General features: G+C 45.4%; 1 protein-coding gene across 1 annotated transcript in view; it reads left to right on the top strand.

Annotated features, from left to right (window-relative positions):
* SLC12A4 (solute carrier family 12 member 4) overlaps window positions 1-16,596 on the top strand; it is a 435,256-nt gene that overhangs the window by 397,990 nt on the left and 20,670 nt on the right. The window contains exon 23 of the mRNA XM_077456642.1: window positions 6,885-7,018. Coding sequence (XP_077312768.1) covers window positions 6,885-7,018 — 134 coding nt within the window. The remainder of the gene's footprint in view (window positions 1-6,884; window positions 7,019-16,596) is intronic.

The following is a 16,596-nucleotide window of genomic DNA, read 5'->3' as shown; positions in this document are numbered from 1 at the left end:
CTCTTGAACTCCACAGGGTCCACGTGCGGAAAGTCCTCACCATCCTCCGACAACATCGGCTGTACCTTAAGGCGGAGAAATGTGAATTTGAGATAACTACAGTTCAATTCTTAGGATTCGTCATTTCTACCGAGGGCATCTCCATGGACCCCCAAAAGATCAAGGTAATCTTGGAATGGCCTGCTCCAAGGGATAAGAAAGCCGTGCAAAGGTTTATAGGCTCCGCTAACTTCTATCGCAGGTTCATCGCCGGGTTCTCTTCAATAGTCGCCCCCATTACTCAGCTGACCCGCCAACACACCCAATTTCAGTGGTCTCAAGAAGCCCAAGAAGCCTTTACCAAACTAAAGACTTTGTTCACCTCAGCTCCTATTTTACGGCATCCCGATCCAGTACTACCATTTGTACTAGAAGTAGATGCCTCCGAGACAGCCACAGGAGCCATCCTCTCACAACGACAAGGGTCTAAAGCTTTGTTACACCAGGTGGCTTTCGCATCTCGGAAGCTGACCCCACCGGAGAGGAATTATGACGTAGGCAACCGAGAACTATTGGCCATCAAGTTTGCTCTGGAGGAGTGGAGATACTTCTTGGAAGGAGCCACTAATCCCATCACAATATTCACAGATCACAAGAATCTTGAATATCTTCGGACTGCCAAACGCTTAAGACCCCGTCAAGCCCGTTGGGCGCTATTCTTTTCAAGATTCCAGTTCCATATCTCGTACCGGCCCGGATCCAAGACCAACAAAGCGGATGCGCTCTCGCGCATGTTCCCTGAGTCCTCCCAGGTAACGGAGCCTAGTACGATCTTGTCACCTCACAACTTCCTTCTACTCCCACAGCCTGACTTACTTACGGCCATCAAAACAGCCTCAGTCCATTGCAATGACCCAGTCCTATCTACCTTGGAAAAACATGACAATCTGTTTTGGGCCCGAAACAAGGTCTTCGTTCCCCTTGAGATTAGGACTCAAGTTCTAAGGACTTGCCATGATCACAAATTGGCCAGCCACTTTGGGACACAGAAAACAGCAGAACTAATTTACATACGATTCCCAAACAATATCGTAAAGTAGTAACACATATACTTTTAGCTGCGAGACTATCCATAACTAGAAAATGGAAAACTGACTCTCTTCCTACTATGACAGAAGTTATAGAATTAACCCAACTCCACCACTCCTATGAATTGTTATTTCCTAATGACAAATCCCTATATATTAAGGAACAACAACTATGGGAACCTTGGAGTACATGGTACAAAAATTATACTTCCACAATTTAGATAATTCTGATTCTTTAATCATATAGAAGAAAGAACTCCTGTGCGTTTTAATATTTTTTTTTTGGATGGCTTTAAAAATAATTTCATAGCAAAGTGACAAATATATCACATATTTGTTTATCTGAATTGAGCTGCGGAGTAAGAATAGATCTTTATTTTCCTTCATAAAAGATAACTACTGTGTTTGAATTTCCTTTAGGATGTTGGCCTAGGTACTCCAAGACACAGATAGATCCCTGTGAGGGGTGTCTTGGGGTCCAGAAGTGGCCATTATCCATATCGCTATTTATAAATCTTACAATAATTATATTACAGACTTTATTATACAAATTTTAAGAGACTTACTCTTGTTCGAGTCCCTTTATGACTATGAATATTAGATACTTAGGAATACTACTTTATTCTTTATTGTGGATTATTTGTTTCTATGCTATATTATGCTGAGAAAACCCTGTCACTACATTATACTGTGTTATGTTACTTTTATTACTATATATTATTTATTTTTTTTGTTTTGTAACCCTTGTTGTAACTAACTCTGCTAAAAATCTCAATAAAAACATTTGAAAAGAAAACAGCAGAACTGATCTCTTGTTCTTTCTGGTGGCCAGGTTGGAGACAGGACTGCCAGACTTACATTGCCTCTTGTGTACTGTGCCAGCGCAGCAAGGGTCCCAAGATCAAGCCCTGGGGCCTGTTAAGGCCTTTGCCCATTCCTGACCGGCCTTGGGCAGACATGTCGATGGATTTTATTGTGACGCTACCGCCCTCAGAAGGTTTCACCACAATTCTGGTAGTAGTCGACCGTCTTTCAAAGATGGCCCATTTCCTACCTATGGTCGGTACCCCCTCTGCTCTGGAAACTGCCAATCTCTTTATTAAGGAGGTTGTCAGGCTCCATGGGGTCCCCAGCAGTATCACATCAGATAGAGGTCCACAGTTCACCTCTTGATTCTGGAGAGAACTCTGCAAGATACTGGAAATCAAGATCTGTTTGTCATCGGCATATCATCCCCAAAGTAACGGGCAAACTGAACGGACAAACCAAACCCTTGAGCAGTATCTTCACTGCTTTTGTTCAGGATCTCAAAATGATTGGTCGGCCCTGTTGCCATATGCAGAATTCGCCTACAATAATTCAATTCATACAACTACCAACCAGACTCCCTTTTGGATCAACTGTGGGTTTCACCCTTCTTTCCTCCCCAACTCCATCCCAGAATCCACTGTTCCTGCGGTCCAAGATCGGATAGCCACCATCCAATCTAATTTCCAAAGTATCCAGGAGACCATACAGAAGGCCCAGGATGATTACAAGAAATACCATGATAGGGGAAGGAAGGAGAACCCTAACTTTAAAATTGGCGAGGAAGTCTGGCTATCTGCCACTAATCTTAAACTTCCTTGTCCCACACGCAAGCTGGGTCCCAGATTCATAGGACCATTCAAAATCAAAAGGGTAATAAATCCTGTAACCTTTGAACTAGCTCTCCCTGAATCGTACAGGATACACCCTGTTTTCCATGCCTCCCTTTTGAAGCCATTGGTTCCTAGTCCTTTTCCTGGAAGAGAAGTGCCTCCTCCTCCACCCATCAAGATCGATGGAGAAGATGAATTTGAAGTGGAAGCTTTACTAGGATGCAGGAAAGTCGGTAGACAAATACAATACCTGGTAAAATGGAAGGGGTATCCTTCAGAAGATAACTCCTGGGAACCATCCAAGAACCTTCACGCTCCCAAATTAATAAAGACATTCCATCAGCAACATCCGGAATTGATGGCTAGCTTGGGGTGTCCGGAGGCCGCCCCCCTGCATCTGGACTTACCTGCTATCTCCTGTGTTCGACCCCCGGCTTGTCTTGGATTATCCTTCTGTCTCAGCGTTCCTGGTACTTGTTGTCTTCTGATCTGGACTGTGTTTGACCCCTGGCCTGTCTCCTGGATTCTGCCTTTGCCTTATGAACATGCTACCATTGCTTCTGGACCTTCCCACGGGACATCACCTTTCAGCTCTGCTCAGGCTACCTGCTGATCTACTAGCAAGTGACTGTCCTACTGGTAGCTTGTGCCTCTTGGTGCAACCACCCTCTGTGCCACCTTCAGGGGTGGTCTGCGCGAGTCGCAACAGCGACCGCTCTCTGCATCTTGGCCTCGGTGAGTACATTTATAGGATAGGTCTGGAGACTGGGTAGTCCATTCCATGATCTAAATTTGCCTCTTTTGAGCCACTGCCTTGGTGGTATGTTTTGGGCCATCATCATGCTGGAAGACCCATCCAGTGTCTGTAGCCTCAGAGAGGCCTCTAACCCTGATTTCAAGATCCTCCAGGTGTCTTGGCATATCTCTAATGACTGGGTGCTGGGTGCAAGTTTCAGTGTAGAGATGATCAAAGATCTCAGGTTTAGTGGAATGCAATTCTTCCTCTAGTGTTTAAATCATATTCATAGGATGCTGGAAATCAGCTTGCAGATTTTTAATTTCTGTGTGAAAGGTCTTCTGGACTTCCTGAACCAAAGGCAAAAGTCACCTTAGTGGGATTAGATTTGACATTGTCCTTCCAGAAGGAGAGCTTTTCCATTGTGGAAGAGAGGGGAAATGAGGAGGCCTTGACATTGAGAAATAGGTGCAGCCCTAAATTTGGGGCCTTGCAAGCCTTTAGGGTGTGTTAGTTCCCAAGGTTCACACCACTTTTTTGGTTTGATGCAGAGTGCTTTGACCTTGGTTTGTTGTGTGGTTTGTTGCCCCAGGAGAGGGAAATGTAAGGATGTACTTGTGTACCAGGACTTTGGAGTTCTCTGAGGCTTGGGAGAGCAGGGGTTATAGGAGGCAGTGATATGCCTCTCTAGAGAGGGGCTTGTACACGAGTCCAGTTGCTCTGACCTGGGGCAGTGCCTGGTGTGGACAGTGTAGCATAGAGAGAAGGCTCTGTGTCTGTAGCTATGAGTAGGCTCTGATTCATAGGCAAGGGGACCCTCTGGGGTGAGCTGCTGGGAAAGCAGGAGGAGAGATTGCTGTGACTGCTTTGACGCCATCTTGTCTGGACCAAGAGCAGAGGGACCTGCAGTGGGATCAAAGTAAGTTTGGATGCTCTGCGGAGTGGGTGCGGGTGGCTTGGATTTGGTCACTGACTTCTGAGCATGAGTACCCTTAAAGCGGGATTCCGCTCTTTTTTTTTTTTTTCTTACCTGTGTCACAGGTGGGCGAGTGCTACCTTCGATTGGCATCCACGTCCGGCGTTTATTTGACCCCCGGCACGACGAATCTTTTCCTCAGGATGACTTATAAAAACCTGCTCTGGCGTTTTCCATTTTAACTGTGGGCGTCTGAAGCCCACAGGCATTTACTTCCTGGTATATGATGACGTCTGGCTCCCAGCATGCTCCGCTCCATCTTGCACATGCTCAGTGTGCAATAGTGGTAATGGCAGATACAGCTGCCTCGTCAGCTGGCAAATTCGTACACGCCCTCGTCACGTGACCGGCGTCCTAACGAAATCTCGCGAGATTTCGCAATTTCATTGTCCCCCATGGATTCTTGGGAAATAGCTTACAAATTTCCCAGGGACCATTGCGAGGACGATAGCCACGCCTACTCCCACGGGAGGACAACCCGGAAGTCAGCTGAAACATCAGAAATAAAAGGTAAGTAAATAATATTTTTTTTTTTCAGGGTTTGTTTAGGTAAGTATGCTATCTGTTGATTTTAATAACATGAAGTTTCATTTTCAGGTACCAAACCACTTTAAGTTTGTTCATTTTGGAGTGGTAGTTGCCCCTGCAATAGCTTTAAACTGTAAGCTTGCACAGAACATCACCTAGAAGTGTGCATGCAGGTTGGGTTCAGGACACGCTCCCAGGTTGTTGTTTTTTCACTATTTGTTTCTAAAGTTCAAATCCTATCAAGTGCTTGTATGTTGTTTTTTTTTTTTTTTTTTTTTTTTACCTTTCTTAAAGAATATTCCTAGATTATTGTACACTTTATTTTTCAATTGTTATGCTGTAGGGAATAATAGCATGGGGTAGTTAATATTTGAATAGTTCTTAGTATTGCTTTATTGTCTTTTGTTGAGAAGTTCAATTTTACACTGGAATTTCTTGAGTCCCCAGAAGCAGGTGGTGGTAGAGTGTAGGAAAGGTAAGTTAAGCATGCTTATTGTGCCTGCTATAAAAATAATTGCTTATTTCCCCTGCTAGGGACAAAGTATGGATTAGCATGAATTCTGTGATATATTCAATCAGGATTAAAAGCTAAAAAGTGGGCACATTTTGAATTGTCTGTTTTTTGCAGGATAGCAACTGTTTTCAAATTTAAAACAAACTTTTTGACATGAAGGAGTCTTTTAAATAATTTTCCAGTTTCATTGAACCCTTGCTAATAATTACTCTATCTACCATGGTTCATTAGTGGGATGGTCACATGAAAGGCTGCTCCTTACATTTATGGTCACTGGGAAGAATCCCCCCTTACAGATAGATAAAATGATCAATGCTGTCTGTAGTTGCTTATCTAAGAGGCTGAAGTTGCTAATTGCTCAAGGAACCCCTAGCAACCTCTGGAGGAACCCTAGAGTTCTATGGAACCCTGGCTGAGAGGCTGTTTTTTTTTATTCTATATTTTATTTTTCAACAATTTTTTACATATAGACAAACAATTAAATTGCATGCATATCACAAAATATATCTTTAATAATTAACATAGATTGATTCTATTTTCGGCAGATATATAGCATCTTGAAATTTCACATTTCTTATATTTTATATATTACAACATGTATATACGTTTTTACCTTCACGTCCTTCCTATACACAAATATAGTAAAAATGAACAAAAATAAATAAATACAAAACAAAAAAAAAAGACATAAAAAAAAAAAGAAAAACCCTCCTCCCTTTAAATTATCCCGCCTTTTCCCCCTCCACAAGTGCACAACCATATTCCCTAGTGCTAACAAAAAGAGACCATTGTATCCATTTTTTATTGAATTTCTCCTCTTCACCTAACATGGTTGCAGTGGCATTTTTCCATGGCACATATGTCGGCTATTTTTTTTAAGCCACAGGGAGATCGAGGGAGGTGATTCCTGATTCCATACAGCTGGGATACAGGCCTTAGCTGCATTCAGAAAATGAGCGATCAATGAGTTTCTGTACCTACGCTGGTTTAGAAAGGCTGTTTTAGAGGGGTTTTCTGGTTTGCCAAATAAAAATATTGGTCAACTGCTCTACACAAAACCTGTTCCTGTTTTACCCAGTCTGGTGTAGGATATTTTAACAATATGTACAGTGTATCGGCTTTTATGAGAACTACTAAAAATGAGAATAAAATGTGTTGCCAATAAATGTACATGTAAAATCAGCCTTTTTGGCTTTCTTCGAACTGTAATCACAGATATACTTTGCATAATGAAAAAGCTAAAAAGCTTGTTTTGGAAACAGGCTAATATAAGAAAATGTAATTCTTTGCTATTTGACACCCACAAATAATGAATGTAGAAAAGTGTTTTTGTTTTGTAAATGTTTTACTTTCCATACTCCTGTATGAGCTTTTTGTAAACCAAGTATTTTTTATTTTTTTTTTGGCTTTAATGTCTCTGTAGTAACCAGTCTAATGTTTGGAGGATGCACACAGCTGTTAAGCTGAATGAGGTGATAGTAAACAGATCACACAATGCCAAATTAGTGCTGCTTAACATGCCAGGACCTCCTAAAAATAAAGATGGAGATGAAAATTGTATCCTTTCAAAAACAGCATAAAATACTGTGTATGTGAAAACTTTATGTTGACAAATCAATCCTTGACCAACCCTGTATTTTTCTAGCACAAGATAAAAGGTCTTAAATGCCTTTATTTTACTATATACTTGTTAAAGAATCAGTTTTGCATATTTTTTGTATTTCATAACAAATTATTAATAATGTCTACACTTTCATGTAACCTAACCAACATAGTCAATGATTCATCAAAGTAGGCATGCTTAGTATGCAGAGGGTGGTGCTGGATGCTACCTTTTAATATGCACTGTGTTAGGTAAGCAACATAGGTCTCAGACTACACCCAGGTAAACCTTTGCAAGCTTCAGCAAAAAACTAAATGCAAAAAGAGAAAAGAAATTATATTTGAACAATGTCAAATTTAGGCTTTTAGTGCAGACCCTCCAACATGACCTCTTTCAGTAAGTACAAAACACTATGCTCCTGATTGTCTCCTTATATGCTAACCTTCCTCCTGTGTTAAAAAAAAATGAATGGAAATACTCACCCTCTTCATGCTGTAGTGCCTCTTTCTGCATCCTCCTGCATCAGTCCTCTTCCCGGTTAAATGATGGCCAACTGAAGAAGATCCATGCTGTATGTGGTCTTTTAAAAGAAAGGTATGTATACTGCAAAATGTTAAAAATTATACAAGGCTTGTGGAGAGGGGAGTTGTTTTCCTTCTTTCAAGTTCATTTCACTGCCCTGTTATTGAATATCAATTGATATAGTGACTTTGTGTAAAATTTCCAGTTACTCATTTCCTACTCATTCCTACTCATTCATATTCATCATCTACCACACCTGCATCCCACCCTTACACTCAGAATATATACTAAATAAGCAGACCTCCTCATTGCCCCTTACTGTAATGGCTGACGGTAAAGCTGCGTACACACGATCAAACAATCCGGTGGAAAAGTCCGCCAGACAATCCGCCCGTGTGTGGGCTCCGGCTGACTTTTTTTACCCAAAAGTCCAGTGGACTATGAAAGTAGTTTTGCACCTAAATATGGCAGACAATACAGCCGTGTATGTGCTAGTCATCCTACGTACTTTTGAAATTAACTGACTTTTCCCGCCCGGAGAAAAGTCCGCTCATTTTGAGCGCAGCTCCAGGTAGCCAGGACCTGCGAAGGAAGCGTCGCTGGCCCCGTCACCTGGTATGGAGTGAAAGGTGAAGCCCTACGCGGAAAAAATGGCGTGGGGGTCCCCCTCTAGGTCCATATCAGACCCTTATTCGAGCACGCTACCCGGCCGGTCAGGAAAGGGGGTGGGGACAAGCGAGCGTTCCCCCCCCTCCTGAGACGTACCAGGTCGCGTGCCCTCAACATGAGGGGTGCTTTGGGAAAGGGGGGGCCGCGCGGTCCCTCCACATCAAAGCACCTTGTCCCCATGTTGATGAGGACAAGGGCCTCTTCCCGACAACCCTGGCCATTGGTTGTTGGGGTCTGCGGGCGGGGGGGCTTATCGGAATTCGTGAGCCCCCTTTAATAAGGGGGCCCCTAGATCCCGGCCCCCCACCCTATGTGAATGAGTATGGGGTACAATGTATTCATTCATTCACCTGTGAAAAAAATGTAAAAGAAACACAACGCACAAGGGTTAAAATAGTTTATTGCACAGCTCCGGGGGTCTTCTTCCGTCTTCGGGGGTCTTCTCGACGGACTCCTCCGATATCTTCTGCTAGCTCTTTTACTAGCGGAGGAGCCCGGCTTTCTTCTTCGCCGCCGCCCTCTTCTTCCGACTTCAGGGGTCTTGTCCCCCTCTTCGGTTATTCTTGCCGGGCCACCACGCCTTCTTCTAGCTCTTTTACAAGCGGTGGCCCGGTCTTCTGTCGCCACTTTCTGTTCTTCTCTTCTGTTCTTCTCTTCTTGAGCTGTTGCCTCGTCGCTGTCTCTGGCCACAATGACAGGCACGCGGCGACTTATATAGGGACATTGCCGGATGATGTCCCCACCCATTATGATGTCACAGTCCCAGAGGATGCTGGGACTGTGACATCATAATGGGCGGGGACATCATCCGGCGATGTCCCTCTATAAGTCGCCGCGTGCCTGTCATTGTGGCCAGAGACATCGACGAGGCAACAGCTCGAGAAGAACAGAAGAACATAAGACGGCGATAGCGGCGACAGAAGACCGGGCCACCGCTTGTAAAAGAGCTAGAAGGCGCGGAGGCCCGGCAAGAAGAACCGAAGAGGGGGACAAGACCCCCGAAGTCGGAAGAAGACCCCCGGGCGGCAACGAAGAAGAAAGTTGGGCTCCTCCGCTAGTAAAAGAGCTAGCAGAAGATAGCGGAGAAGTCCGGCGAGAAGACCCCCCAAGGCGGAAGACCCCCGAAGCTGTGCAATAAATTATTTTTAAACCTTGTGTGTTGTGTTTTTTTTTTTTTACGTTTTTTTCACAGGTGAATGGGTAGGGGTACATTGTACCCCATACTCATACATGGGGGGGCCAGTATCCGGGGGCCCCCTTATTAAAGGGGGCTCCCGGATTCCGATAAGCCCCTCGCCCGCAGACCCCGACAACCAACGGCCAGGGTTGTCGGGAAGAGGCCCTTGTCCTCATCAACATGGGGACAAGGTGCTTTGGGGTGGGGGGGCCACGCGGCCCCCTTCCCCAAAGCACCCCCCCATGTTGAGGGCACGTGGCTTGGTACGGCTCAGGAGCCTCCTTCGCTGGTCCCGGCAACCTGGAGACGCGTTCAAAATGAACTGACTTTTCTCTGTGTGTGTGGGCGAATCTGTTAATTTCAAAAGTACGGCGGATAATCTGGCGGACTAAGTCCGCCGGACCTAGTCTGCCGCAAAAGTACCGTGTGTGGGCAGGTAGCTCGTTCGGAAAGTCCGGCGGCGGACAGTCTGGCGGTTTATCCACCAGACTAAGTGTGTACGCGGCATAACCCAGCCCACTCAAAACTTATCGAGAACATTTAAATGGATCAAACCATTACTCTAATGCCGCGTACACACGGGCGGACTGTATGGCGTACTTAGTCCGTCATACAATCCGACGGACAGTCCATCATACTTTCGACTGAACGGACTTGACCACACACGGATACCCAAACAGTCCGTCGAAAGCTTGCGCGATGACGTGAACAGCACGTACGACGGGAATAGAAATAGGAAGTCCAATACACAGCAAAGCACCCTTCCGCCGTGTAAATCCTTTCTGGGCATGCGCCATTATTAGTCCGTCAAACTAGCCTACTGACGAGCGGATTGTCCGCTGAAACCAAAGTACGACGGACAGAATTTCGAAAAATCCGAAATACTTAGTACGCCAGACTGCACGCTGAAAAAGTCCGCTGAAGCCCACACACGAGCGGACTGTCCGCTGAAATGTGTTTCGACGGACTGAGTACGCCATACAGTCCGCCCGTGTGTACGCGGCATTAGTTATACAGTGCCTTGCAAAAGTGTTCACCCCCTTGGCGTTTTAACTATTTGTTACATTACAGCCATTGGTTCAGTATTTTTTTAAACTGAATTATATGTGATGGAGCAAAACACAATAGTATAAGCCAGTGAAGTAAATTTCGAAAAATATATACATAAACCTATTTTTCAGAAATAAAAAACTGATAATTGGCATGTGCGTATGTATTCACCCCCTTTGTTTTGAAGCCCATAAAAAGCTCTGGCGCAACCAGTAACCTTCAGAAGTCACATAATTAGTGAAATGATGTCCACTTGTGTGCAATCTAAGTGTCACATGATCTGTCATTACATATACACACTTTTTTTGAAAGGCCCCAGAGGCTGCAACACCTAAGCAAGCACTAACCACTAACCAAACACTGCCATGAAGACCAAGGGACTCCCCAAACAAGTAAGGGGCATTATATGTATGAGATTCAAAGCAGTGGCCACATTGTTGGCTTCGGGATAAAACCCACTAATGTGCATGTGCCAAGTGTGAGGCCAAATAATAGGTTTGAAGGCAAGGAAGTGCCAGACCCCCTTTCAAAACAGGTATTTTATTGCGATCCTAACCACACCTCCCCTCCAGAGAAAGTTGGTAAGGATGGAATCTATATCTTTAAATTTGGTTTTAGTAATATAGATTGGTGAGTTACTCAGAATATACAGCGCGGCAGAAAAATCATTTTAAAAATATTTATCCTACCTAGCAGTGTCAGAGGAAGATTGGACCATATCTTCAGTGTGTTTCTAATTCTACCAATAAGAGGGTCCAGATGAATTTTCACGTATGAGGAGATAGGTCGAAAAGAGTGGACATGCGGGTGGAAATACTATAGAGGCTGTCTGTTCTATCATAAATAAGAGAGATTCCACAACTGCCCCACTGGATCGTATCAGTGCCGCATGGGGTTCTATCACCAGTGCGAACAGCAGCGGCGACACCCCTGTCTGGTGCCTCTCCTTATTAAAAAGGTATCGGATATGGAAGCATTCACTCTGTCTAGCCGTAGGTTTATGATACAGTAGCCTGCGCAGATACATTATTATTATTATTTAAGGTACTTATATAGCGCCGTCAATTTACACATCACTTTACACATACTAATCGTCAAACTACTGTCAAAAAAGTATGGGAAAATGGCCACTGCCATAAGGGGCATATGCCTTTGCAAAAAAACGTATACCATGCAACCAAGAGGGTCTTATTATGTGATGTTGATGGCGTTGTTAATATACACAAATTGTCATGGTAATAGACTGTGCCAGTTGCGATCGGAAGAAATTCAGAGCCTTCAAGAATGCTTGTTCTCTGTACTTAGCTCTGCAACCCATGACTTTTTTCCTCTGAGATTGTCATGGTCGGGTTTATTATCTCTTTTGGCAGAGGAACCCCAAGCCTGTGCCCACAGCCTTATGGAGCAAAGAAGTCCCCTTTTTAACTCTATGGACACCTTCTTTGAGGCCATGGGTCAATTATATGATGATCCTCAGCGCACTGCCACAGCTGAGGCTACCCTGCATGCCCTTTCGCAAGGGAGGAAACCGGTGGAGGACTACACTGTTGAGTTTCGCAAATGGTTAGCTAACACTGGCTGGAACGAGGAGGCTCTGCACTACCAATACTGGTTAGGACTTTCAGAAAATCTAAAGGATGAGCTGGAAAGAGTAGAGACTCTTGCCTCCCTGGAGGAATTAATCCAGCTAGCCACAAAACTGGACAGACGGATGCGTGAACGACGTTCTGAATGCCTCCAGGCCCCTCGGCCCAGTTGGATGCTCCCTAAGGCCACTGCTCCGTATCCGTCCATTCCGGTTCCTTCAGGACCCTTAGCCCTGGAGGGGGAACCCATGCAGCTGGGTTTGGTCCGTCCTCATCTTACCCAAGAGGAGTGACAGCGGAGACGCCAGGCAAATCTATGTCTATATTGCGGGGAACTTGGACACTTCATCCACAACTGCCCTGTGAGACCCTGTAAGTTTCCCCCACGATGTGTGATGAACTACCAAACCACAGGTCTTGCTCAAACTTATGTGAATCTCTCTGTTTCTCTGCAGTTGGCGGAAGAGAAGATCCCACTACCCGACTCAGAGGCATGCAGCTGCTTCCTGGACATCTCCATTGCGCAACGGCTGCTCATTCCGTGCCGGAATAAAGAAAGGCATCTTCTAGTACACTTAGCTGATGGAGCTCTGCCACACTCTGGTCCAGTGACAAAGGAAACACTGCCTATACTTACCATCACAGATTCTGGCCATAGAGAATTTCTACGTTTTGATTTAATATCTTCTCCCATGTTTCCTATCATCCTGGGACTTCCCTGGCTGCAGGCTCATGATCCCCAGATCAGCTGGGACAAGAAGGAAGTGTTCTTTACATCCCCCTACTGTACGCAGCATTGTTTTGTTTTTGCTCCAGCTCCTTGCATGACAGTGGTCCCAGCAGTTAACCTACAGCACATCCCTCAGGCCTACTCAGATTTCAAGGACGTCTTCGATAAAAAAGAAAGCTGATCGTCTGCCACCACACCGACCATATGACTGCCCCATTGAACTTCTGCCCGGCTCCGAAATCCCTTTTGGGCAAATATTCCCCTTATCTGAGGATGAACTAAGGGCTCTCAAAGCCTATATTGATGAAAATCTTGAGAGAGGTTTCATTCACCCATCTTCCTTGCCAGCAGGTGCAGGTATCTTCTTTGTCTCAGGCCGTGTATTGATTATAGAGAACTTAATAAGATCACAATCAAAAACAGTTATCCACTTCCACTCATCCCTGAGTTATTTCAGCGCTTCCGGTCGGCCAAGGTGTTCTCCAAATTGGATTTACGTCTATAATCTCATCCAAATCCGTGCCGGTGATAAATGGAAGACAGCTTTCAGATCTAGATTCGGCCACTATGAATATTTAGTCATGCCCTTTGGCCTGTGCAATGCTCCGGCTACATTTCAGCACTTAGTAAATTACATCTTCAGAGACTATCTTGATGATTTTGTAGTTGTGTATTTGGATAATATCCTTATTTTCTCTGCCTCTCTTGAACTTCACAGGGTCCATGTTCAAAGAGTCCTTACCATCCTCAGACAACATCAGTTATACCTCAAGGCAGAGAAATGTGAATTTAAAACAACCACGGTTCAATTCTTAGGGTTCATCATTTCCACCGAAGGTATTTCTATGGACCCCCAAAAGGTCAAAGCAATTTTGAAATGGCCGGCTCCAGGGGACAAGAAAGCCATACAACGATTTATAGGCTTCGCTAATTTCTACTGAAGGTTCATCACCGGGTTTTCATCCATAGTCGCCCCCATCACGCAGCTAACCCGCCAACACACCCGATTCCATTGGTCTCAGGAAGCCCAAGAAGCCTTTACTAAATTAAAAACGTTGCAGCATCCCGATCCACTGCTACATTTTGTGCTAGAAGTGGATGCCTCCAAAACAGCCACGGGAGCCATTCCCTCACAACGTCGGGGGCTTAACCACTTGCCGCCCGCCCTATAGCAAATAGACGGCGGCAAAGTGGTTGCATAATCCTGACTGGACGTCATATGACGTGATCAGGATTATGAGCCGCTGCGCGCCCCCGGGGGCGCGCATCACGGCGATCGTTGTTGCGGGGTGTCAGTCTGACACCCGGCAACTACGATCTCGGTAAAGAGTCTCCGACGGAGACTCTTTACCACGTGATCAGCCGTGTCCAATCACGGCTGATCACAGTGTAAATAGGAAAAGCCGGTGATCGGCTTTTCCTCACTCGCGTCTATCAGACGCGAGTAGAGGAGAGCCGATCGGCTGCTCCTCTGAGAGGGGGGGTCTGTGCTGATCGATTATCAGCACAGCCCCCCCCCCCCCAGGATGCCCACACTGGACCACCAGGGACGCCACCAGACCACCAGGGATGCCAAGGACAAGGTATGCCACCCTAGACCACCAGGGATTCCAATCAGTGCCACAATGGATGCCAATCAGTGCCCATAATGGATGCCAATCAGTGCCCACAATGGGCATCACTGATTGGCATGCATTATTGATTGGCACTGATTGGCATCCATTAGTACAATATATTATAATACAATGCCGCCTATCAGTTCCCATCTGTGCCGCCTATCAGTGCCTACCCATGCCCACCTGTGCCGCCTACCCATGCCCACCTGTGCCGCCTACCCATGCCCACCTGTGCCACCTCTCCATGCCCATCCGTGCCAATTTGTGCCACCTATCAGTGCCCATCCGTGTCGCCCATCAGTGCCGCCTATCAGTGCCACATATCGGTGTCCATCAATGCCGCCTCATCACTGCCACTTCATTGGTGCCACCTCATCGGTGCCCATCAGTGCCGCCTTATCATTGCCCATCAGTGTAACCCCATCAGTGCCCATCAGTGAAGGAGAAAACTTACTTATTTGCAAAGTTTTGAAACTGAAACAAAAAAAACATTTTTTTTTCAAAATTTTCTGTATTTTTTTATTTGTTTAGCAAAAAATAAAAAGCGCAGAGGTGATCAAATACCACCAAAAGAAAGCTCTATTTGTGGGAAAAAAATTATAAAAATTTCATTTGGGTACAGTGTAGCATGACCGCGCAATTTTCATTCAAAGTGCAACAGCACTGAAAGCTCAAAATTGGTCTGGGCAGGAAGGTGTTTAAGTGCCCGGTATTGAAGTGGTTAAAGCTCTGTTACATATGGTGGCCTTTGCTTCTCGGAAGTTAAGCCCACCGAAGAGAAATTATGATGTAGGCGACCGAGAGCTACTAGCCATCAAGTTTGCTCTGGAGGAGTGGAGATACCTCTTGGAAGGAGCCACCCATCCCATCACGATATTCACAGATCACAAGAATCTCGAATACCTGAGGACTGCCAAGCGCTTAAGACCTCGCCAAGCCCATTGGGCGACGCTGTTCTTTTCAAGATTCCATTTTGATATTTCGTATCGGCCCGGGTCCAAGAACAATAAAGCGGAAGTGCTTTCACACATTGTTCCCCGAGTCCTCCCAGGTAACGGAACATAGTACCATTTTATCACCTCAAAATTTCCTCCTGCTCCCACAGCCTGACTTCATTACGGCCATCAGAACAGCTTCGGCCCATTGCAACGACCCAGTCTTGTCCACCTTAGAGAATCGTGACAACCTGTTTTGGGCCTGAAACAAGGTCTTTGTCCCCCTTGAAATAAGGACTCTGGTTCTAAGAACTTTCCATGATCACAAATTGGCTGGCCACTTTGGGACACAAAAAACAGCGGAACTGATCTTTCGTTCCTTCTGGTGATCGGGTTGGAGAGGGGACTGTCAGACCTATATCTCTTCCTGTGTACCATGTCAGCGTAACAAGGGCCCCAAAGCCTTGGGGTCTATTGAGGCCCTTGCCCATCTCTGGCCGACCATGGGCAGACGTTTTGATGGACTTCATTGTTGATTTACCACCCTCGAAAGGCTTCCCCACAATCCTGGTAGTAGACTGCCTTTCAAAGATGGCCCACTTCCTGCCCATGGTTGGTACCCCTTCCGCCCTGGAGACTGCCAATCTTAATTAAGTAGATTGTCGGGCTCCACGGGGTCCCCAAAAGTATCACATCAGATAGAGGTTCCCAGTTCACCTCTAAATTTTGGAAGGAACTCTGCAAGGCACTAGAAATCAGGATCTGTCTGTCATCCGCATATCACCCCCAGAGTAATGGACAAACTGAACGGACAAATCAAACCCTAGAACAGTATCTCCGTTGTTTTTGCTCAGGATCCCAAGACGATTGGTCATCCCTTTTGCTGTACACGGAGTTCGCCTATAATAATTCAGTACATACAACCACCAACCAGACTCCCTTTTGGACGAACTTTGGGTTTCACCCTTCTTTTCTCCCCAACTCCATTCCAGAATCTGCTGTTCCTGTGGTCCAAGATCGAATAACCTCCATTCAATCTAATTTTCGGAGGATCCAGGAGACCATACAAAAGGCCCAGAATGACTACAAAAGGTACCATGATAGGGTAACAAAGGAGAATCCTACCTTTAAAGTTGGAGAAAAGGTCTGGCTATCCGCCACTAATCTCAAGCTTCCCTGTCCCGCATGCAAGTTGGGCCCCAAATTCATAGGGCCATTCAAAATCAAGAAAGTGATGAACCCCGTAG

This window comes from Lithobates pipiens, unplaced genomic scaffold, assembly GCF_037356315.1.
Source record: "Lithobates pipiens isolate NorthernLeopardFrog02 unplaced genomic scaffold, aLitPip1_a1.2 Scaffold_10, whole genome shotgun sequence".
NCBI lineage: Eukaryota > Metazoa > Chordata > Amphibia > Anura > Ranidae > Lithobates > Lithobates pipiens.
The sequence above is the reverse complement of the archived record's forward strand: the minus strand, read 5'-3'. Positions and strand labels throughout refer to the sequence as shown.